This window comes from Pollicipes pollicipes, unplaced genomic scaffold (genome assembly GCF_011947565.3).
Source record: "Pollicipes pollicipes isolate AB1234 unplaced genomic scaffold, Ppol_2.1 Scaffold_4295;HRSCAF=5057_pilon_pilon_pilon, whole genome shotgun sequence".
Lineage (NCBI taxonomy): Eukaryota > Metazoa > Arthropoda > Thecostraca > Pollicipedomorpha > Pollicipedidae > Pollicipes > Pollicipes pollicipes.
The window spans coordinates 41,125,204-41,150,130 of NW_023596461.1; the positions used below are offsets into that span (position 1 = coordinate 41,125,204).

The 24,927-nt window shown below is 54.2% G+C and overlaps 1 protein-coding gene across 1 annotated transcript in view; it reads left to right on the forward strand.

The window, feature by feature from the left end:
* LOC119096919 (transcription factor hamlet) overlaps positions 1 to 21,333 on the forward strand; it is a 48,548-nt gene extending 27,215 nt beyond the window's left edge. The window contains exons 2-6 of the mRNA XM_037219923.1: positions 2,217 to 2,345; positions 2,696 to 2,804; positions 14,523 to 14,652; positions 18,523 to 19,082; positions 19,947 to 21,333. Of these exons, the coding sequence (XP_037075818.1) occupies positions 2,217 to 2,345; positions 2,696 to 2,804; positions 14,523 to 14,652; positions 18,523 to 19,082; positions 19,947 to 20,491 (1,473 nt within the window). The 3' untranslated portion in view covers positions 20,492 to 21,333. The remainder of the gene's footprint in view (positions 1 to 2,216; positions 2,346 to 2,695; positions 2,805 to 14,522; positions 14,653 to 18,522; positions 19,083 to 19,946) is intronic.
* The last annotated feature ends 3,594 nt before the right edge of the window (positions 21,334 to 24,927 follow it).

Here is a 24,927-nt window from a genome sequence, read left to right on the forward strand (position 1 = left end):
TCTTAAGCTCTGGCTGGCGAGTGACGGTTATGAGGAGGAGCTTTCTTCCTCGTTCATCTGCAAATAGCAGAATGCGAAGGCGCATTTGACTGCCAGATAAAGCGCTCAAGCGTTAGTCAGCACAGCACTCTTTATTTTTAGAACTGGCTTCAGTTGCAGATTTGCACCTAGCTCGACGTCGTATGCACGCTCGAGGTTTGTCGTTCCATTTCCCCCAACTCATTGTGCAAGTCACTTCAATGCCAGCGGGGCACGACATCGATGACGGGGCAGCAGACATGGCCGCAGAGTGCTGCAGCTGGCCCTCTGTTACCACCGATGACAAGATGCTCTGTTACCACCGATGCTCTGCAGCAGATATGGCCGCAGAGTGCTGCAGCTGGGCCTGTGTTACCACCGATGACAAGATGCTCTGTTACCACCGATGCTCTGCAGCAGATATGGCCGCAGAGTGCTGCAGCTGGGCCTGTGTTACCACCGATGACAAGATGCTCTGTTACCACCGATGCTCTGCAGCAGATATGGCCGCAGAGTGCTGCCGCTGGGCCTGTGTTACCACCGATGACAAGATGCTCTGTTACCACCGATGCTCTGCAGCAGATATGGCCGCAGAGTGCTGCAGCTGGGCCTGTGTTACCACCGATGACAAGATGCTCTGTTACCACCGATGCTCTGCAGCAGATATGGCCGCAGAGTGCTGCAGCTGGGCCTGTGTTACCACCGATGACAAGATGCTCTGTTACCACCGATGCTCTGCAGCAGATATGGCCGCAGAGTGCTGCAGCTGGCCCTCTGTTACCACCGATGACAAGATGCTCTGTTACCACCGATGCTCTGCAGCAGATATGGCCGCAGAGTGCTGCAGCTGGGCCTGTGTTACCACCGATGACAAGATGCTCTGTTACCACCGATGCTCTGCAGCAGATATGGCCGCAGAGCGCTGCAGCTGGCCCTGTGTTACCACCGATGACAAGATGCTCTGTTACCACCGATGCTCTGCAGCAGATATGGCCGCAGAGCGCTGCAGCTGGCCCTCTGTCACCACCGATGACAAGATGCTTTGTTACCACCGATGCTCTGCAGCAGATATGGCCGCAGAGTGCTGCCGCCGGGCCTCTGTCACCACCGATGACAAGATGCTCTGTTACCACCGATGCTCTGCAGCAGATATGGCCGCAGAGTGCTGCAGCTGGGCCTCTGTCACCACCGATGACAAGATGCTCTGTTACCACCGATGCTCTGCAGCAGATATGGCCGCAGAGTGCTGCAGCTGGGCCTGTGTCACCACCGATGACAAGATGCTCTGTTACCACCGATGCTCTGCAGCAGATATGGCCGCAGAGTGCTGCCGCTGGGCCTCTGTCACCACCGATGACAAGATGCTCTGTTACCACCGATGCTCTGCAGCAGATATGGCCGCAGAGTGCTGCAGCTGGGCCTGTGTTACCACCGATGACAAGATGCTCTGTTACCACCGATGCTCTGCAGCAGATATGGCCGCAGAGTGCTGCAGCTGGGCCTGTGTTACCACCGATGACAAGATGCTCTGTTACCACCGATGCTCTGCAGCAGATATGGCCGCAGAGTGCTGCCGCTGGGCCTCTGTCACCACCGATGACAAGATGCTCTGTTACCACCGATGCTCTGCAGCAGATATGGCCGCAGAGTGCTGCCGCTGGGCCTCTGTCACCACCGATGACAAGATGCTCTGTTACCACCGATGCTCTGCAGCAGATATGGCCGCAGAGTGCTGCCGCTGGGCCTGTGTTACCACCGATGACAAGATGCTCTGTTACCACCGATGCTCTGCAGCAGATATGGCCGCAGAGTGCTGCCGCTGGGCCTCTGTCACCACCGATGACAAGATGCTCCGTTACCACCGATGCTCTGCAGCAGATATGGCCGCAGAGCGCTGCAGCTGGGCCTGTGTTACCACCGATGACAAGATGCTCTGTTACCACCGATGCTCTGCAGCAGATATGGCCGCAGAGCGCTGCAGCTGGGCCTGTGTCACCACCGATGACAAGACAGCAGACAAGGTCGCAGAGCGCTGCAGCTAGGCTTCTGTTACCACAGATGACAAGACAGCAGACAAGGTCGCAGAGCGCTGCAGCTGGGCTTCTGTTACCACAGATGACAAGACAGCAGACAAGGCCGCAGAACGCTGCAGCTGGGCTTCTGTTACCACCGTTCTGACCTGCCTCGTCTATCGACAGATCGTGACTCCCGACTCCGACATGAAAGGCTACCTGGACGGCAGCGAGTTCGGCAACTGGCTGAGGTTCGTGGCCTCTACGCAGGACGCGAGTCAGCAAAACGTGCAGCACATCTTGCTGTTCGGATCGGTGAGTTCGTTGGACTGTGCGGCCACCGGCGTTTGCTGGCTTCGCTGGCGGCTCGCTGCTGTCGCCCAACTTTGATCATCTGCAGATTCGCTGGACTTCTGTCTATTCTCCGCCTTGTGTTGTGCGTGTGCATGAAAAGTGGCGTGTGCTCAGAGCCATTGGTGTCTTAGGATCTGGGATTGGGCTGTTGGCTCTTTCGAAACTGTCGTGCCCAACAGTGTCATGCTCAGCCCAGCAGCTAATGACTGACATAGTTAGACAATAAATGGCTGGTTAATTACACTACAACTGACACACACCGTGTTAATTAGGTCGTTCCATTAACGCGCCTCGTTTCGTTGATGTTCCAGCTTTATTACGAGACAATGGTGGACATTGAACCGGGCACTGAACTTCTTCTAGCAAGGAAGGTCCCTATTCTCCTGAACAAGCTGAATGATTCAGCCATAGATAATTCAGGTAAGTCAGATTGTGGGTTGTCACGCATCAGTGCCGATATGAACACTTCGTCGCTTAAAACGCGCTGGAACCGGTTCTTTGGAGCATGCACGTGCTCTTGTGGTTTGTTTCGATTTTCGATTATTGTTATGACCAGCAAGCAGGAATCGCAGCCACAGAAAGGACGCGATAAGACGCCGGCGGTACCTCGATTGCTGCTCGTGCAACGAACACTACCATCACCATTTGCGACGTCAATTTATTTGCGTGGCGGAACCAAGTCCAGCAGCATTAGGCCGGACACTGGACGCGACATTAGGTGCGATTTGGCACCCCGCCTTATCACTGCACTATCCTGCTGGATGCCTAGGCGCCATTGTCCGCCGTCGCGGCGTACGACCGGCCAGATTGGCGTAATAGCCGCCTGTGTTTCCTTTCGGGGGCACGCTGAGCCGACGGCAATCGTGGGCAGCATTGACACCGCCAGGTGACATTAGGCGTCCATTTGAGGCTGAACGGAGGGGTCTGTAGGGGCTCCTCCCCGGCTCGTGCCCGCTTTAGGTGCGGACGCGCGCGCCGTCGTCAATCTGGAACACTTCATCATTGTCTATCCGGTAATGGATTTATTGTTGCCGACGCTATTCAACGGCGGATGATAACCGATTAAAATAAATCACCGCGGCGTGCCAGCCGCCTGTCGCGCCCGCGTCGCAAAAGTCCAAATCCCGGCCATAAATCAGGCGAAATGACCTCTAGCGACGGGGGCGTGACGGCGAGCGGCGGGCGCGCGCTGCGTCCACTGGTCGGCAAATTGTTACCTGTGAGACGAGCGACGGCCGACGCGCGCCGTATGTGTGTCGCTGCGCTCAGTCGAACCCTTTATCATTGCCCGTCGGCGCATGGCATGACGGACAGCGGCGGGGTCGGGCGCGATCGACTCTGAAGCCCGTTAGCTGGGCAGGTGCGCGCGCGCGGCGCCGCGGTCATTACGGCTCCGACAAGCAACCCTTTGAGGCCGGTAATCACGTCGAGTCTGATTCGTCATCGGACGCGCGTCACCCGGCCGTTTTTTGTCGGTAATGGACTCGCGCTGAATAGGTCTTTCAGGCGCACCGGCGCCCGGTGTGGCATTATGGGCTGATTTCAATACGCCGGCAAATCGCGCCAGATCTGACCGCAGCGGGTGCTGCACGGACGCGCGACCGCACGCGCCACCGATTGTGTGCGGCGCGGACGCTCCCGGCGCGGGCGCGGCGCGCCGCGGCCGCGCCGGGCCGCATCCGGACGGCCGGCGCGACACACCGGGCCAGCTGGGCCCGTGCGTGCGACACCGGACCGCTCCCCGGGCGTCCCGCCGGCGCTCCGGAAGTGCGGAGGAAACCAATAAAACACGCGGCGGCGGCGGCCACGTCGGAAGCGGCGACCGGCCGGCGCGCGGCGCGCGCTAATCGCCGCGTAATCACAGCCAATCGCGTTTTTTGGGCCGTCCAGCCGCGCGGGTTGACGCGCTGCGCCGGGTGAAAAAGCGCGCGGGATGCCGGCACGCACGGTGGCGCGGGAGGCGCACCGGTCAGATGTGCTCTGTTGCACGTGCGCCGGAACAGGATGCAGGGGTCTAAACAAGCGAGGGACTGCTCTGCAGGGGCATGGGCTCGTTAACCGCTGAAAAGGCGCCAATAACCGTCGATTGGCGCGCTTTACCGACGTCCGGACATCCGCGGGCGCTCATGGGGTGACGGTCGGCTGTGACAGCCGTCATGACGGTCAGCTGTGACAGGCGTCACGACGGTCCCTGCAGCCGTTCCCATGACGGCCGATTGTGACCAGATCATCGGCCGTGACGGTCCTCGCCGGATGACTGATGCGACCGGCGACGCGACGTGACGCGCCTGCGTCGGCTGTTGTGACAGCTCCGGCCCCAGACGTGCCTGCCGCCGTGACGGCGCGCGCCGCGGCGTCCCGCCAACGGCCGCGCTCTCGGTGACAGGGCCACGCCTGCTCTCCAGCGGCGCGCCAGCCACAGACCGAGCGGCCGACCGCCCCCGGCCAAATCACACCCCGCCCGCCACGTCCGTCGCGTTCTTTAGAACACAAACAGCGCGGCCGTGTGACAGCCGGATAAAGAACAGGAAGCGCCGGCACGTGCGACGCTTTGTGCCGCCGGCGCTGCCGCCGGCGCGCGCCTGTAATGACGCCGCTGTGACCGGTCAGCAGACCGAGAGCGACAGATGGGCCGCTGGCGTCTGACCCCCTCCCCCGCTCACCCCCCGGCGAGGGAGGCGTAGGAATGCGGCCCATGCCGACCCCGTTTTTGTGACGAAACTGACGCTCTCGCGACGCGGGAACAGGCGCACGGAGGCGCACCGCTGGAAAGGCGGCAGAATGGACCGAGGAAAGAACTTCGCGAACGATGTTTGCGGCACGGCGCGCTGTGGCTCAGCATGCCACTGCCACTGCCATCTTCGGTATCACGAACCACCAGCGCCCATGCGTCTGTCAGCATCAATGGCCCGCAGACTCGGAAGAGGTCAGTTTGTACCGTTGATGCGTGCAGAACGCGCTGTTGTGATTGTAAATATATACTATACTACGTCTGTTGACTGCTGGAGCATTCCATACATATTATGGGGAGGATGACGTGCAACCACTGAGGTGATTAGGGCGGATCCACGGGTGCCAACGGAGACGTGATTTCTTCGAAAACGATAGAACCGTCTCACCGGGGGCGTGCTGGAGCAGTCAGCCACGAGTCGACCCCACCGCCGTAATGGTGGGAAGTCCCGCCCAAACGCTCCACGCGTCCCACACCGCCCAAGTCCCACATCGCCATACGTCCCACACCGCCACACGTCCCACACCGCCATACGTCCCACACCGCCACACGTCTCACACCGCCACACGTCCCACACCGCCACACGCCTCACACCACCCCACGTCCCACACCGCCACACATCCCACACCGCCATACGTCCCACACCGCCACACGTCCCACACCGCCACACGTCCCACACCGCCACACGTCTCACACCACCACACGCCCCACACCGCCACACGTCCCACACCGCCACACGCCCCACACCGCCACACGTCCCACGTCCCACACCGCCACACGTCCCACACCGTCACACGTCTCGCACCGCCACACGCCCCACACCGCCACACGCCTCATACCGCCATATGCCCCACACCGCCACACGTCCCACACCGCCACACGTCTCGCACCGCCACACGCCCCACACCGCCACACGCCTCATACCGCCACGTGCCCCACACCGCCACACGTCCCACACCGCCACACGTCCCACACCAACACCCACACACTCCGGCGTCTGGTCCTGTGCGGGCTACAGGATGATGGTCATGGCGTCTGGATGATGGTCATGGTGAGAACTCAGGACAGTAGGAATATTTGCCGATCTTATCTCTCTCTCCTCGATCGCATCGCTCTGAAGCGGTCAGTCATGGCCAAAAGAGCTCTAAGCTAACGTAAACCAACTGCGAGAGGCGGAAACATCCAAATGTTTTTTTCCTTATTCAATGACAGTACCATTTTAGTCCCAATGTGATCTTTTCAGGTAGCACCGCATTGCAATGATTTTACCGAAACAGACTTGGTTACAAACTACTGCGAGCATGTATGGCTACCAGGGATGTAGTTCCTTATTCACTGAGGGGGGGGGGGGCTCCAGCCCCCTTCAACTTGGGCTTTCCCAGCTTTGAGAAGAAAGTGGGCGAAATCCCGAGGAAACATCAGTTTTGGCGTATTTTGGTGGCAGGTGGCGTCATTTTTCATCGCTCAGCACCCCCAAGTCATTTTTCATCGCTCAGCACCCCAAGTCATTCTGCAAAACAACGCTCCTGACGGTTACTCCTTTTGTCACAAAATGTCGAAACAGCTGCTGCAAAGTGCTCATGGTGCATGCAATACCTATATCTAGAAGCAACAGCTTAAGGACAAAGACAGCAGCTGTTGCCATCCATGTATACAATATTAGTCAAATGTTTCGTTACCCTTGGTATGATTATCACGGCAGAAAATGCATTATTTCACATCATGCAATGACCAGGAAACAACACCGCGTCCAAGAAGCAGTGCTAGATCACATTTCAGACGTCGTTTATGGAAAGCCTTAGACGTAGCTCTGTTTCCCGATCATTGCACAATATGCAAATGAATATAAATGTATTGTGTATCGAAACGTTCACCCAACAGCTTACGCACCAGCGCTAGCAGCTGTCGCCTTTGCCATCATGTTTTTACACCTTCTGACGACTTTAGGATGCATACATGAGGTGATATATACGAATATATACATATATATATATATATATATATATATATATATATATATATATATATATATATATATATACAAACACATGCACATATATATATATATATATATATATATATATATATATACAAACACACGCACATATATATATATATATATATATATATATATATATATATATATATATATATATATGTGCGTGTGTTTGTATGCATTTATGCCTATACATGTATGCATATACAGTCTTTATATACATTCATCTATATTCACACACACACACACACACACACACACACACACACACACACACACACACACACACACACACACACACACACACACACACACACACACACACACACACACACACACACACACACACACACACACACACACACACACACACACACACACACACATATATATATATATATATATATATATATATATATATATATATATATATATATATATATATATATATATATATATATATATATATATATATATATATATATATGTATATCTGTACCTGTGGTATATGCGACTGCTCAAAGTCTGATTTTGCAGTTTAGAAGCTTGATAAACAGCCTGCCGTCCCTCCGTGGAGACATGACTTGCTTGCCGTGACTCCGTGGAGACATGACCTGCTTGCACGCTGCAGACTGCAGGTGACAGGGTTTGAACTGTGAGCGCTAACTAACCCAGCGTATGGAATATCACGATTCGGAAACCTAGGCCCAATCCGCGGGACGGCGGTTTGCTCAGCGCATTGCTCAGTTGTCGATCACCCGCCTTCCATCGCGAGCGTCTGGAATAGGCAGTACCTCGCCAATGAATTATTTCCAAGCTCTTGCAATGCTCTACAGCAAGCTAATGTCCGTTTCTGGCGCCCACGCACCCTAGTTCGGACCACCGACAGCCTATGAAGTGCAAACTTCTAATGACATTATTGTCCATTATTGTCCCCACAACGAGCTCTTTAGATTGTTCGGGTTGATACAACCTGAGATATTGCCTTAAAGTACGGCAATACGTTCACACCGCCCAGTGCTTTATTTGCCGGTGTTAGGTACAATTGACGCGACTGTGAGTATAATTAGCGCTATCTATAACGTCTTTCACACCTACATGTCGCGATTCTGTGAGCATAAAACAGCCGACTCGGAGCGAGGAAGTTAATGCAGCTCAGGCACTACAGCAGTCTAATCGACGACCTACGTCTGGACATGCACCGTACGGCTTCTGTTACTCTCACCTTTCGAGAGCTGGTGGAACAGGAATGAAGCCATGCATACAAGTCACCACGAATTCTACAGCGGTAATGAAGCATTCATTCATTATGTCTTGCATGACAAACGTTCTCAGCCTCTACGGAGACAGTCTTTGAAACCGGACGGGGTGTGACATTAGATCTGCCCCAGCAATGCACCGAGCGAAGCAGCCACGTTGGATATATTCCAAGCTTCCTCTTCACGTGCACGCACACAAAACAGGCGGGCAGTGTACAACAAAAGGCATGTGCAAGTAGTCAACACCGATAGAGTATGAACTGAGAACTAATTGGCCTCATCGCCAGCTACTGCACAGAAAACAGAAAAGGGCATTGTTAAGCTTGGATTCCAAGCTCGTCATTTCGTTCCTATGAAAAATGTCAATTCTTTGCAAGTCAGGTTGCACTTATCCAAGAATGCCAGTAGTGCCATCCGCTAATCGTCCTAAACATGATGCTGTTACCGTGTTCACCCGATCGTTTTTGAAAGGTCTCGCCGGCCAGCCCGGCCTATTCGGCCAGCCCGACATCTCGCTCTTTGTTGGTGATTCACGGAGAGCACCTGACCAATCACCGGCCACTGTTCAGTGTGGCGCCAAAAACCTCGGACGCCGGACAGCAGGGGCGCGGTGGACTCTCGCCCGCGTACAGCCTCTGGCACGCGCCATGGGCCTTGTGACCGAAGCTGCGCCACTTCAAACGCCCGCCGGGCCCCTAACGACGGCCGTGACTGCCACGCATTGCCGTCCAGCCATGCATGCCCGCTCGGCGCGGCCCGGGCGCGCGCCTTCCGCCAGCTGGACGGGAGATCGCCGGCCCGGACACGCCGGTGCCGCTGTCAGAGGCCGTACCGACTCACCTGCCCCGATGTGAGTAAATCAGAGGAATCACCGAAAGGTGCGCTCATTCAATAGCTGATCGATCGTGGCCGCACACACTGGCCGGACCGGTGCGGCTCTGACGGCTGACCTCCCGGACATACGGGTCAAGGTAGGAGAGCCACCTGCGCTGGCGTGGCACGGGCGAACCCAGACGGGGATGGGGGAGGGCACGACATCAGATGTCGTTTGGGAGAGTGACGGTATTATGTGGCAAAACGCTGCGGCTGAAAGAGCCGCATTGTGGCCGTCCCGTTGTAGGCTTCGTCTGCACGGCAATCGACAATCCTCTCCAAAATACACCTCTGCAAATCATTTGATTTCTCTTGTTTCCCGCGTATTAAGGGTGTCGTGATTTTCTGGCTCATCTCCCGTCAATTCACAGCCCTAATTTGGTCCAGACTCCTGAGGCATCCAAAGACAGTGGATCCAAACACTGCGCTCAGAGGCACCACCGACTCGACCGAATCTCCGACGCCCGTTCTCCAATTTTTCCTTTGCACCTGGGCTGCATTCATGATGGAGACACAAGTTGCTTGGTGGGGTAGACAATGACGGTTGATAAGAACCATGTACGCCTCCAAACGAGACCCTTTATCACGAGCCATCACATGCATGCTCCCCCACTCAGCAAAACTTTCCACTCAGTGCTCCGAACTTCTTGAACGCTGACTTTTACCCCGCAGTCATCCGCGCAAAAGCTGGCGTCTAGCTGTCGAAAACGTCCAGCTTTACGGCGCTATTGTTATGAGATATGGCGAAATTAATCTGAGGACAGCACCGCCCAGCTCGTGTCTTTGCTTTCTGTGGCCAGTTGGTGGCCGTAAAAGCAACATTTTGCTCCCTTGAACAATGGCGGACTGAACAGGCACAGCGCCGCTGACACCAAGCAGAGCTAGGGCTTGGTCTCGGAGGCGCAGACAGACCCCAAAAGTGGACGGCCCAAGCCCTTTTTGATGCCAGATCTTCCCATGCATAATCACAGGGTTGGTGTTAAGAGTTCATGGAAAGAAAGTGTGCCACTGCCCACTGACCCTCGCTGTTCTTACGCGCCCCTGCATGCTCGCCCTGCAGGCTGTACGCATTTTCTGCGTCGCCACTTGAAGCGCGAGTGCGAGGGCAACTAAAAGCACTCCGCACGCAAGCGCCGCGCCCGCGTTAAAAAATGATGAGCTCGTAGTCAAGTTCCAGCCTGGGCGCTGCTATGACGCTGCCACCCATTTGTTTTAAAAGCTCAACAAGGCATAAAGCTGCATATCCCGATGCGTTTTGGAGTCGTCTTCAGTGCTCCACGTCATAATCGTGGTGGATTCAGGCTTAACGACAGAACTTGCCCGAGTGTTTTGACCATGGGGATAATTTAAAAGTCGTGTTTTCTGCGGCCGTCGCTCGGCCCGCGCGGCAGTTTGGAGCAATCAGCCGTTAACTGGGCGTGATCCACGTGCGGTGTAGGGCCATCGGGCCATCGGCTGCCATCCGCGTTCGGCGAGTACTTAGAGCCTTTCAAACGGCCGGTAGTCACAGCCTGCTGGCTGACCAGTGCGGTGGTCTCCACTCGGACGCAACAGTGCCAGCAGCGCGCGGTCCAATTCAGCCTGACAAACCGGTGAGTTCTGGAGAAGAACGCGCCGAGCTCTCGGTGGTGGGAGATTAGCGCCGAGCCGCGGCACAGCGCTCAGATCGGCGCAGGCTGGGCTTAGCGCCGGGCCGCGATACAGCGCTCAGATCGACGCAGGCTGGGCTTAGCGCCGGGCCGCGACACAGCGCTCAGATCGGCGCAGGCTGGGCTTAGTGCTGGGCCGCGGCACAGCGTTCAGATCGGCGCAGGCTGGGCTTAGTGCCGGGCCGCGGCACAGCGTTCAGATCGGCGCAGGCTGGACTTAGCGCCGGGCCGCGACACAGCGCTCAGATCGGCGCAGGCTGGGCTTAGCGTCGGGCCGCGGCACAGCGTTCAGATCGGCGCAGGCTGGGCTTGACGTCAGGCCGCGGCACAGCGTTCAGATCGGCGCAGGCTGGGCTTAGTGCCGGGCCGCGGCACAGCGTTCAGATCGGCGCAGGCTGGGCTTAGCGCCGAGCCGCGGCACAGCGCTCAGATCGACGCAGACTGATGGTTATCGCCGGTCTGGTGCGCGGGCGTGCGAACAGGCACGCGCAATCGAATGGTGGGAGAGGAGAGAACTTGGCACTGCGTGAAATCTGTTCCGATGACAATGATACGCTGAAGGATGCGATCTTCGGGTTTGGGGAAGAGGACACGCGCCACTTTTCAAATCAACTCAAGGGGATGCCACGGGCTGCTGTGCGGGCGATTTCATAATGTGCGGTCTGTCGCACTGGTAGCATAATGGACTCTAGGAAAGATTTGAAGATCGTACGGACTGTCCCGCCTTTGGACCTGGTGTGACAAATAATCCCAAGTTGACGCACAGATGACAAACTCAGACCACCCACTGCAGCCCCGTCTCTTTTTCATCTCATCCGTGCATCCCGTGCGAGGCATAGCAGGACATCTTTTGAGCCCCGCTTTGTCCGAAGCCCGGCCGCGCCTCTGCCTAGCAGCGCCGCCAGACACCCTGGCAACGGGCCACCGACCGTGAGACGGCTGCAGGCCTGACCCCGACCCCGAGACGCCCGCCGGGGAGGGCGCACTGCGGGCCTGCCGTGCATGGGACCATCGACCTGGCGCGCCCTGCCCGGGGCCGGTCGACGGGGTGTACAATGCGAGCGCATCATTAGTCGGTCCCGAGGCGGCGCTGTTCCCACTGACGCCTTTGTTCGGCACCCGTCGCCGCCGCTCAATTCAGCTCCTCCGGCCGGCCACATCGATTATAATTGCGCTCAAAGAAGAGTAATTGACCCATTGAAACTTTTACACTTAGCGCTGTGTGATTTCGCCCACATGTTGGCCGCCGGAGCGTCGTCAAATATTAAATAGATTTCGTCGGCCGGTTATTAGGTGCGGAAATTATCATAAAACGCCGGTGGGCAAGTGTTAAATGGCCAGTAGCGGAGCGGCAGCGAATGGCTGTAGTTAGCGAGCCGGTCCGGTCGTGCTTAAGGCGGCGAGTGAGGAGCAACAGCTGCCGACAACAGCTCCGTGTGATGGACAGGCCGCGCCAGCGCCGACCGTAGACAGGCCGCGCTCGCCGGCCGTAGACGGGCCGCGCTCGCCGGCTGTCGTAGTGTCCCGAGCCAGAGTGGTTCGGCGGCCGGCGGCCGGATATCCGGTAAGAGTCGCGGGAGGTGTGCGTGTGAAGTCCGAGCGTGGCACTCAGGGTCGCTGGGACAACTTTGCATCGTGGGAGATCGTCCGACGTGCCGAATTCGCTATCATCTCACCATGCCTATGTCATGCTGGTGCAAGCTGATCACGACAGCGTGGAGCCTTCCCAGAAAGTTGGAAGGCCCCTTTTGAAGTCAGTCCTTTTCATGCATCACCATAGGTTTCATGATAAAATTGCACGGAAAGTGGGACAGACGATCTCCACTCACCTTGTTCGCAGGGCCATGGCTGACCGCACCGAACATACAGCTCCGTTTGAGTTAATTTCCAGGCTATCCGTGTTTAAGTGATGTGTTTTCCCCCAGAACTTAGCAGTTCATGAACTTGATGAACTATGTTCATCACGTCGCAGTTAATATATGATCTTTTAAACACCCTGCAGAGAACAAAGCTCTCCTCGCCCACTTCTTTCACCGGTCTCATCTTCTTGTGGATCTAAGCATTACCTAAGCATCAATTTGAAAACAGATACTCTGCACTGGAGTCAGGGGTATATACAAGGCTTGCTGGGCCGGGGGAAGGGAAATCAAATTTTCACTCAAGCATTCTTTTTATCGCACCGTAAGTGAACAATTTTTGCAGGCGCATGACAACATCGCATGTTTTCATTCTGCTTCTTTTTGCGCCCTACCGCAATATTTATAGTGACAGCACTATCTTTTATTTATTAGTGATATGTAGTATATATATATATATATATATATATATATATATATATATATATAGACATATAGATATATATATATATATATATATATATAGATATAGATATAGATATAGATATATATATAGACATATATATATATATATAGATATAGATATAGATATAGATATAGATATAGATATAGATATAGATATAGATATATATATATATATATATATATATATATATATATATATATATATATATATATATATGTATATATATATACATGTATGCATGTATATATATATATATATATATATATATATATATGCGTATTTATCGACATGCACATTTACCCCTTAGATATTAGATAAGAGGGAGCGTGCCCCCTTGCCCTTCTGCTGAACATGCCCCTGACTGGAGCTGACAGAGCGACTTCCTGCGTTCGGCAGCATTCACACTAATCGTGCTATTCATTTCGTGATAACAATGTCGTTTAGTGACGCGAACAACGCAACGCAAGTGAATCAAATGAACAACGCAACGCAAGTGAGTTAAGTCGCTGTATAACACCTTAGTAGCAACACAATCTCTGAAATTACAGTCCCTCTGATACGAGTTAGGGAAGTTCACATATGGGTTTTGTTTGCTACTGCAGTCGTCATAGGCATACTTAACAAACACGCTTCAGCCGCAAAGAGCAGTGTAAATGGACCAAAAACACGGAAATGACGTGGACACCAAATTTCCATACAATTCAAATAATCTATACACAAACAAATATGTTAATATGATCGATGTATTTCACCATTATCCTTCCAAATACATTTCCCAAAACGGCCAGAAGGAACAAACGCGCAACGCTGAGTGATGCGTGGTGACTTGGGAAGCGTCCAGTGGTCAAGCTGCAATGGTGCTTTTAAATCTCGGCATGTTAATAAAGAGTATATAAACTGAGAAACTATGATAGCTATGTCGTGATGACTATGCGTCTTTTCGCCATCCTTTGTCCTATCGAACCTGACACTTATTTGAACTTGAACTTAATGTTCACGCCATATTTTTTAAGCCTTTCCTTCTCAGGAAGTACCCAAGCAGACGTTTACCAAAAGCTGCTGACTAGCCGACCAGTATATTTATGACCGTTTTCTTCATGCTGCAGGGACTCTGTTCCACTCGTTTGGAGTCGAAATCATAGGCCCTCCCCAAAGCTGCCTCCCGAGCAGAGGAGGCTCTTCAGGCTCTGAGCCGTCTCCTAGTCCTGCCCCCAGACAGGCATCGTGCACTGGTGTGACCCCAGTCCATGACTCTTCGGATGTGATCTCAGTCTATTGCTTACTGACGCGTCGGCTGGTTTGTTGCAGAGGGCGACCGGTCAGAGAGCGCCGACGAGAAGAAGGCGGAGCAGCAGAGGAGGGAGGAGGAACTGATCGACGAGGAAGAGGAGAAGGAGAAGTGCATCACCTGTGGCAAGACATTCCTCTCAATCTTCGAGTGAGTACAGCAGAAAATATGACATCTTGGCAAAGCATCAACTGAAAATATGCAATTATTACATACCATTTAAACATGTAGCTGTTCGACCAGTGATCCGGGTGTTGTTTTATGACGTGCTCTGCACGTACTGCTGGGCCCGCTCTGTATACTGCGCCGTGATATGTCCCACATTACCGGCACCACTTCCACTGACAGGTTTAGATGCATTATTTGGTTCGAGTGGGTTCAGCTGGCTAAATGTGGCACAGGAAATTGCTCGATTACACGCTTTTTTTATAGAGTGTGGTATTCACTATGTAACTTTACACATGGGCACGTCCGATGACCATTGTCAGGTGACCTTTGATGCTGCATGGAGTGTGGTGCTCACTCTGGAACGGTACATACAGGCACGTCCGATGACCATTGCCAGGTGACTTCTGATAGCTTATTTCCAGCTTAAAACCATACATCGACCCACAAAGTGGTGAAGCGGTGCCGTTCCAGCTCCCATAAGTACCTGTTGCGTCAAATAACTTCCCGAAATGCTGCTTTTTGCCCCGGATTTTTAATCACATAAAATAACCCCTGTACAAAGAGCACGGTCGGGGTCGCATGCAGACCCCCATAAATGCACCACCACTGGCCATGTTTATTTCATGCCTCGTCATCATTTCACTGATTGCCGGAGATACCATCGTGCCGGGCTCGTCTGGCCCTGCCTCAGTTCCGGTCCGGTGGAGAGCGCCGTTACTCCCCCACCGCCACCTCCCCCTCCCCCCGACACCGTCCCCCACCCCTCCCCCTGGCGTCCCCTCGGGCCGCATTCAGTGCGCGGCCACAGTAATTACAGGTGTGATATTTGGTGCCGATGGTGGCTTGGCTCGCACGTCAGTCGGCGACCGACAGATTGATGTGGATTAAAGACGCGGTTTGGACGGAATGCGCCGTGTGCGATGATTGCGGCGACTGCGCGTCTGCGGCCGAGTAGGCCAGGAACCATACACGTTTGATATTCAGAGGGTATCAGATCAAGATACCCACACGTTTGGAGTTTAAATAGTGCCGCACGTATCAAGGTCCCAAACGAATGCTGCCCGTGATTGTTGGTAGCGTCATTTACTATCCACTGGTGATTCCCGAAAAATGTCCCCCGACCTGCCGGATGTGGAACACATGGCATGCATAAATGATGCGGACGGGGACAATGTGTCCAGGTGGTGGGCTCGGGTAGGCTGGACATGATGTAATGCTCGTATGATCATTCTGCTGTCACATCCCAGCTGCCGCCGACAGAGAGTCACATTAAAATCGTTCGGCCAGTGGGATAGGTGACATTTGTGCCCGGTCACGCAATGAACCTAGCCTAAATGTATAATGAACAACATCAGCACGTTGAAAGATTTAGCACACAATAGGATGCAGGTATAACACAGTTAGACAAATGCGAAGATTGGAAAAGCACGTCCAGGCAAATGCGTGGACTCAGTTCTTACTACTTGTTGTTATAGCTGAACTTGTCACAGTGCATAATAATTGCATTAAGCACAGTTTCTAACTAGATGTCAATGCGTCGGGGGGGGGGGGGAGGGGAAAGGAGGGCAACACCAAACCCCGCAGATTTTCCTTAAACGCGAACAGCATTGGAGATGCATCCTTTTCGCACAGTACGGAAAAATACCGAATGACGGCTATGCAGCACATTAACGTGATGATAGCTAGCCACTAAACTTATAACGCGAATCGTCGACTGCGTTATTTGCTCGAAGAGGGTAGCGACCAAAGTGGGCGACACTGATCGGCTGGTTGCGTCGGCACTGACGCCGCCACCAAAATACTTCAACCCTCGGGACAATTGTCTTCAACCTATCGCATGAACAACAGTGGGGTTTTTCAACGCCGCGCGCAGGCAATGACCGCGAGTTAAATAACAGAGGTGTTGGGCAAACGGGTACAGCACTGCGATCTTGACCTCGTTTCTTTCACGCTGCATGGGGAACTTGCCGGACATGGGAGACACTGTCCCCTCGCTCCCTCCACCCCCCTACGCTGCCCAGACACACGTGCTAGTCACTATGGCACCGAGGCAGGACGCTATGGCGTGGTCAAAGTCGACTGATCATTGAAACACTTCCACTTAACAGCCCACTGCACAGACGACATCCCGGACTCCACAGACTAATATCGTTACATGTCTTTACACACTTCAGCCCATTTAACAGTCATACGTCTGGGGTTGGCCTCTTTATCTGTGTATAGAACACTGGAAACCACACCTCGGACACAAGCGCATATCTCAAAGCACCGCGCACCTCGAGGGCTGCGTACAACTCATCATATGTTTGTCACATTCTTCATCAAACTGCACATTTCTGTCAAGACCCTTAACTCTCAAGCCTCACGTGTCAGTTCACACGCCAAGACCATCGAAGTATGTAGACAGCCAGGGTCCGAATGCGCATTATTCTGACCTCTTCACCAGCGAGAAGACATAGATCGCGTCCAAACGCTGGGGCGGCCAGTCAGCGCGCGTCTGTCGGCGCATGCGTACTGCCGCCGGACCTGTCGATGAGCGGATGAATGGAATACCGGTGAAGGGTGCTATCACTGGGCGGGCCGAAACAGGTGCGTCCGCGCGCGCTGCCGCCTGTAATTACGCCACCTCTGGCGCCGTACGAGGGCTCCGCCCGCCGCATCAATGGTAGTGCGGCCAGCTGCCGCGCCGGGCGGGGCCGCGGCGAGCGCGGCGCGCTTCCTGCGCACGCGGCGGCGTTAGCGGCGCACTCGCGCGCCACAGCCCATCGCGGCCGGGCGGGTCAGTCCGGAGCTCATCAGTCATACGTTTGGGGTCGATGTCGCGCGCAAGACCAGCGCCGCCCGACGGAGCGTGGGTGCCGTACGATCAGCCCGCTGCCGGCAGCGGACTCCGGGGCGGGCGCCGCCGCTCGTCGCGAGTAACACCAAACACTCCCAGCACGACACCCGCACCCGCTGCAGGCGGGGCGAGCTCGGACGTCCTGACGGCCGCCAGCTGTCGCCGCCTGCTGCAGGTTGCGTGCCCGACACCCATCGACAGAGCCACAGACAAGCATGTGAACGCGAGCCCATACGTCGGGCAGGTCGTCCCGGGCGCGGCCGCCGAGGCGGAAAACGTGCGTCGAGGGGTGCACGCCTCCACGTGGCTGCGGGCGGGCCTGATTCATCACGCGGACACCACACTCCTCCCTCGTGGTCCGGCATGTGCGCATGCGGTCATCGGTAAAACCGGATCCAGGTCTTTTGTAGCAAACCACAGTGGATGAGGCGAGGCGGGACGTGAAAGAAGGACAGGACCACGCGAGTTGGCGCCATCACGTCACCAGACCGGTGTTGTTGGGGCGTGCCACGCATCACGTCATCCTGATCCCGATAGGTTGCATCGCAGCTTATAGCCCAAGCCCAATGAAACACGATGCAAACACTAGTTATGCACTAAACGTATGAAAATGCGCTTGTTTACGACTGTGCAACAAGTTATGCATTGTTAGGTAGCAACATGATAGCTCAAAGAAACCAATTTAGAGCCATCGTTAAGAATGTGTGCTTTTGCTTGATACGTACTAAACGAGCAGCTGACCTCAAACCCAGAAAATTAGCAAACCAACTTGACGATCAGTTTATGTTATGGGAATGGCAAGATTCCACAGGTTTCGACGCCTCCTATCGCCACGGGGATCACTGACACGTGATACCAGCTATCAATTCCCCACACAAAGACAGACAGAATTTTCCCAACAGCAGCATCGATGACCCAACCAGTGATCGATGACGCAGTGAACCCCGGCCGATGGACCGTTCCCGCCCGGCGCCGCTCACCGCCCGTCTGACGTTTCGTCCCGTCTTCGGCAGACTCGACGAGCACGCCGCAGCGGTGCACCACTACCCGGCGGGCGCGTTCAAGTGCGACTACTGCGCGCAGGCGTTCGCGCTCAACGCCAACCTCATCAAGCACAAGGCCGACCAGCACGGCGAGTACCGCAAGTACCCGTGCGAGAACTGCACGCGCGTGTTCCGAGACCCGGGCGCGCTGCAGAAGCACATCCGGGCGCAGCACGTGGGCGCGCGCGCGCACGCCTGTCCCGAGTGCGGCAAGACGTTCGCCACGTCGAGCGGTCTGAAGCAGCACACGCACATCCACTCGAGCGTGAAGCCGTTCCGCTGCGAGGTGTGCCAGAAGGCGTACACGCAGTTCTCCAACCTCTGCCGTCACAAGCGCAACCACGTCGACTGCCGCAAGCAGATCAAGTGCGGCCGCTGCGGGCAGGTGTTCAGCCACGAGACGTCGCTGACGAAGCACAAGCGCTTCTGCGACTCGGCGCCGGCGCCGCTGTTCGGCGGGGAGAAGCCGCCCGCCGCCCCGATGACGCTGCCACCCAACGCGAATCCGCTCATGTCCTTCTACCCGCGCCTGGGGCTGCCGTTCTGCGCGCCGCCGCTGCTGGCCGACTACGCCTCGCTCGTGCCGTCGGCGCCGGTCGGGCTCGGACATCCGTTCCTGCGGCACCCGTTCCTCATGTCTCTGCCCAAGGCGGAGCCGCCGGGCACCGCGCCCGCCGGCTTCGACGCCGGGCTGTCGGCGCTGCCCGGCGCCGAGAAAGGTGCCGAGAGCGCGCCGGCGTCGACGCCGACGCCGACGCCGACGTCGACGCCGGAGAAGCCGCGCGCTCCGGAGGTGCGCGGCAAGGAGAGAGTGGGTCCTGCCACCGCGCCGGAGCCGCGCGCCCGAAAAGCACCGGTAACGTCCAAGAAGGAGCCGAAGGGTTTCGTCTCGATCGTGGCGCACCTGAAGGCGTCTGAGGTACGCTCGCGCACCCCTTCGCCGGCGGCGGAGCCGGAGACGAAGCGGGCGAGTGACCAGCCGCTCGACCTGAGCAAGAAGTCGGAGGATCTGTTCGTCGGCTTTGGCAGTCCATCCGAGGCCAGCGACCCCGGCGCCGCCAAGCAGGACGGCCTCGAGGCGAAGGCGACCGAGTTACCTGTACCAACGTCGTTCGGCCAGCCGAGCTTCCCGGCGCTCTCCGGCAAGTTTCCGATGATGGCCTATCCGCGGCCCATTCACCCGCTCATGGAGAGCATGTATGGTCTAGAGAAGGCCGGCTGCCTGCCGTACGGGGCCGCCATGCCTGGATCGTCGCTCTCGCCCTACTCCATGCGCTACCCGTATCCCTACCTGAATCCGCTGCTGGCACAGCGGTCGTTCGATCTCATGCGCGCGCAGGTACCGGGTCTGACGCGGCCGTATCAAGATGTGCTGACAGCGCATAGCCAGCGCGCCAAAGACCGCTACTCGTGCAAGTTCTGTGGGAAGATCTTCCCGCGCTCGGCCAACCTAACGCGCCACCTGCGCACGCACACGGGCGAGCAGCCGTACAAGTGCAAGTACTGTGAGCGCTCGTTCAGCATCTCGTCCAACCTGCAGCGGCATGTCCGCAACATCCACAACAAGGAGAAGCCGTTCCGGTGTCCGCTCTGCGACCGCTGCTTCGGCCAGCAGACCAACCTGGACCGGCACCTGCGCAAGCACGAGCAGGGCGTGGCGAACCTGGGCTCGGACAGCCCCGACTCGACGCACAACGAGCCCGGCTACACGGACGAGATCCGCAACTTCGTCGACAAGGTGACCGACAGCAGCGCCATCTATAACTCGAGCGATGATGACGAGGCGCCACCTGGCAAGAGGGCACGCTCCGTGTCGCCGTCGCCCACCATGGTGCCGAGCTCCTCCCGTCTGGCCTCCATCGAGCCGACGGGGTCACGGACCGCGCCCCTGGAGCCGTTCGACAGGCAGCTGGACCGTGTGACGTCACCGAGCAGTTAAGCGGGCGCGAGGACCCCGGCGTCGTCCGCCGTGCGGCCGCACCCGCTGTGGGCTAATGCTTGCAGCCGGAGACGCTGGGCATGGCTGACGGCGCGGTGGAACGTGGAGGCGTGTTTCGGCGTTCTAGTCTGCGGCATTGTTTTATGTGTGCGTGGTCGGCCAGTTTAGATGGTTAAAGTATTGTACATCTGCCCACACTAGTATTATGCGTGTACAGAATGGGATCATTCGTGATTGTGATAATGTTGGGGGTTGGTGTTCTCGCTACGTTTCAGTTCCTATGGAGTTTGTCACCAAAGGTCACGCGTTTGGTTGCGTGAGTCACTTTGACGTGGAAAGAGCTTGTGACAGATGCCACGATGCGCTGCCGCACCACTATGAAGCTTTACGACCCCGGTCCGACAATGACTATGACCTCACCTTACACGCCGTGTCGGGTTCACTCTTGTCCCAAAGCGTTCCTCGTGACCGGCTGCTTGGAGTCATTTTTCATGGAGTAGAGAACCGACTGTGTATCCGCATGCGCTTTTGACAACATAATTTTCTATGGATGGAAACCTCGGACTGTCTGAACCAGTTTCTGAACGGCACCTGTTGGATTTGTGTCTTGTTTTAGAAGCTACGATAGTCAGCGCTCGGCCAGTATGATGTGGTGGATTCGTATTGATTCCGTGGCGAGGCGTGTTTATATCAAGTGGAACAGCGCCCTCTCATTTTGCTGTGCCTGGCGTGTGTTGTTTGCCGTGTCCATGAGGCCCAAACATATCTGTTTTCCCGAACGTACATCTATTCCGGATGTATTATAGTGCCGTGAGATTTTAATATTATATCAGCAATAAACTGCTACAACAACGGACGGTTGTTTAACGGCATGTGTTAGAGCAGAAGGCGTCGAAACCGACAAGCAGTATGCGTGTCATGCAGTAGTATGCGAGCAGCAGTAGGCGTGTGAGTTTTCTCCTTCACAACAGCGGTCTTCTCAACATCAATATATGGGAAAACACTCCTCCTCAGCGGTACGTTTCTCGACCGAACCAGCCTGGACATTATCAGGTCATTTTGATGGGGGGGGGGAGGGGGCTCGAATTATAGGATCCAACACTCAGCGACTATATTGAAGCAGACCACTGAAACAGTGCTCCCCCTGCAGGACCTCTCACAGCCGATGACCCGGACACCCGAAATCGACATAGTAAGGGCTACATACCGTCAAGGCACTCACCCCCGTCCCTAGTCACGCTAGCGAGGCCGCATGACTAAAGCACTGCTGAGTGCTTCGTGGCGCAGCGATCTGAGCTCTGTCTCACCAGCTGAGCACTTCGCGGGTTGAGTCACGACCATAGGCACCAATATGTAAGGCGTAACGGGCTGGGTTGGGTACTTATTTGGGGATAATTACAGGCACGGGTATGGGTGAAACGCGTCTGAAATTCCGGATAAGTACGCTTTAAGAAATATTACACATTTTTACTGCTTCCACCCCTTCACGTCATGCCTAGTTTATTTCACCCTACTTTTGCAATCATCAAGGTAGGAGAATGCGTTTGTGTAAACCTTTATGAAATTTATCCATGATACACATGCAATAAAAGTGCTAGAAAATGCAAAAAGATGAGCGACGAGTGGGTACATTTGATAAGTAGCGGGGATCAGCTCAGCCCCATGCGTAGCGGGGGATTGAGCAAAGCGAATGCTGCCCATGAACGCATTATATCACGACCGAAACGTCCTTCGCTATGTGGAGGAACAAGATAGCAGCACCTGTGGCCCACGGGTGATATTCTCATCAAGATCAAAACGTAAGCAAATGAAGCCGTCGCTTTTGGAATAATGCGCAAATAGGCGAATAGGCGATTGGTGACTCATAACGCATTCACAATAGAAATCCATTTTCGAGCCCTGAAACTACCTCCGCCGTGTTACTGTCGCCATGTTGCAATAACCATACTGCTATTGTGACTATGATATTCTTAGAAAGTGTCAGTTACTTCTGTAAAAGTAATGCAGAAAGTATAATCCCGGTAGCCGGGAGGTTGCCATCATGACGTGATCGCAAGGTTCCACTGAAAGCACGGATGTCTATTTTCTTCTTTTGTAACGGCCCTGCCCCCGGTGACTTTGGCCCCCCAACGTTGGTTTGGTCCCACCCAATATTTTGGGGTTAGAATATCACAGAAACATCAGAGAGTTAACCATAAAACAAAGACGTACTTCTTTGACCCATCTTCGCGGTGGCGTCGCCGTGAAGGGTGCAGCTAGTTAACTTGAAATTACAGCCTCAATATTATGTCTCGACTTCCTCCTATTATATATATCCAACTTCAACATTATGACTTCCTCCTTTTCGTCCGCCAGTTATAAGCCACGACGCTTTTCCCCGCAACTAAAGGTTACATTGACGCCAGTGATTCTTGATTGTAAGATCTCAAAAGACAACAAAGTTGGGTGCCATTTTTGGTTCAGCGCGGCATCGATAGTGCGGATTCTGGATGCAGACCAAGAAAGCATGCAGAAAACGAACATTTTGCAGAGGCAGATTTTAACCTGATTCCGTGCTGACCATAATGCATTGCACGCACACCCTTAACTAGGACGCTTAACCACCACCCCATTGTTGTGATGCATTTTGAACAGATCCATTTTGCCTCAGTTCCTTATTCAACTAGCACGAAACGATCTTTACCGTGTCATGCGACTACACGGCTGTCGGCTACCCTCTAGCGAAGCTGACACTATCAAACCAACGGCTCAATGGCCTTCGTTGGCGGCCCATATATGAACACTTAATCTGGAAAGTGAACCTACCACTACGGGTTTCACTACATCACGAATGTGGTCACCGTAAATTCAGCGCTCTATCGAGGTAGGATTTCCGCCACGACGATTCATGGTCCTGCGCGGAAATACGCGCTCTTTTTGCGGCCATTGTACGTATTGCAGCCCACGAGCTAGTAAATAGGCGATGTCTGTTTCTTATTTCTTCACTAACTATTGTTGTCAAAAGATGTCCTTTGCGACATCAAGCGCAATCACGCTCAAATAAGACAGCATAAGAGCTTTATTCCATGTGGAATAAGCTCTTATAATAATGATAATCATGCAACTATCTCGCCATTCGATAATGCATCATCTATCTCTCCATTCTCCTGTTTATTCTATGACGAATAAAGCTTCTAGTACTGACTTGCTTACACGCATAATGTTCCTCACAATGCACCCAACAACTTACGCAGTAACGCTTGATTAAACTGGGATGAATACATGGAACCATTAGTTGGGGTAGTGGCATTGCTTTTGGCAGCCGTTAGTTGGAGTTGTGGTATTGTTTTTGACAGCCTTATGCTTTTCGGGACAAGGTTAGCAGAAAGCTTCGGTTTTGTCTAGAATCATGTCGCCAATGTGTTTTAAAGTAGGTATGTAGCTACGTTCTACCATTTTAGGGGATTCAGCCATTTGGAATGTGTTCAGACCATCAAGTTGCAAGAGTTTCAGGTTTCATACACATTGCGGTGTACGGCAGATAATGATAACATTAAATAATGCGTAATCCTGCGCATTTCAATCCAAGTTATTTTGTAGGCTGGCCACTTACCATTTTGTTGTGATGGTGAAGAGCTAGCCCACATGAAACTCAAATGGCTTACATGCATCCATTGAATGGAAATTTACGCGCACCTCAGACAGTGCAACAGCAATTTAACAATAAGCGCGCATGTGGTGGTCCAACTAATAGCACATGCATTTTCTACACCACTGTTAAAACAAGCTCATCCGCAACATGATGTTAACAGAGCATTTTTTTATCCGACTGAAGCAGTTATAGAAAAGTATTGGATTCATCTGCGGCATGGCCAAGGGCATCACCTTATGTTTGTTCGAAGGGAGCCTCCCCAATTAACGACTGGAGCCCCCTAAATGCTCCTCTGAGCCCCTCAATGTCTGCAGTCAAAAAGGGAGAAGTGGGCCTAGTTACCTAGACACATCATCATTAGTGTCATTCTCATTTTGCACCAAATAGTATCCAGTAGGCACTTAATGTTTTTTGTCACGTCAATTCCTGCATATGCTTGGCCAGTCTGCGAATGTTGTCAAGTTTTTCACGTGATTGGATGACTTGGATCGAATTGGACCGGGGTATATCGGACCTGGATAGACCAACATGAACATTACCAACCTGGACTGAGATAGACAACGACCTACTGCAACATGCGGCGACTTCTAAAAGTTCGCGTTTGTCCAGATACAAGTCAACGGATGCTTCCCTAAACAGTTACAAGGCTCTTTGTCGCGCCTGTCCACGTGAGAGGCCACAGCGCGGCAATTTTAGGCTGCTGTTCTTCCCAGTTAGACGATTCCCGAGCCAATCCAGCGAAGCCCGTTCCGTGCGTGGTGTGACCTCGTTCTGCTGACCAGCCTGAGGGCACAGTCGGGCACAC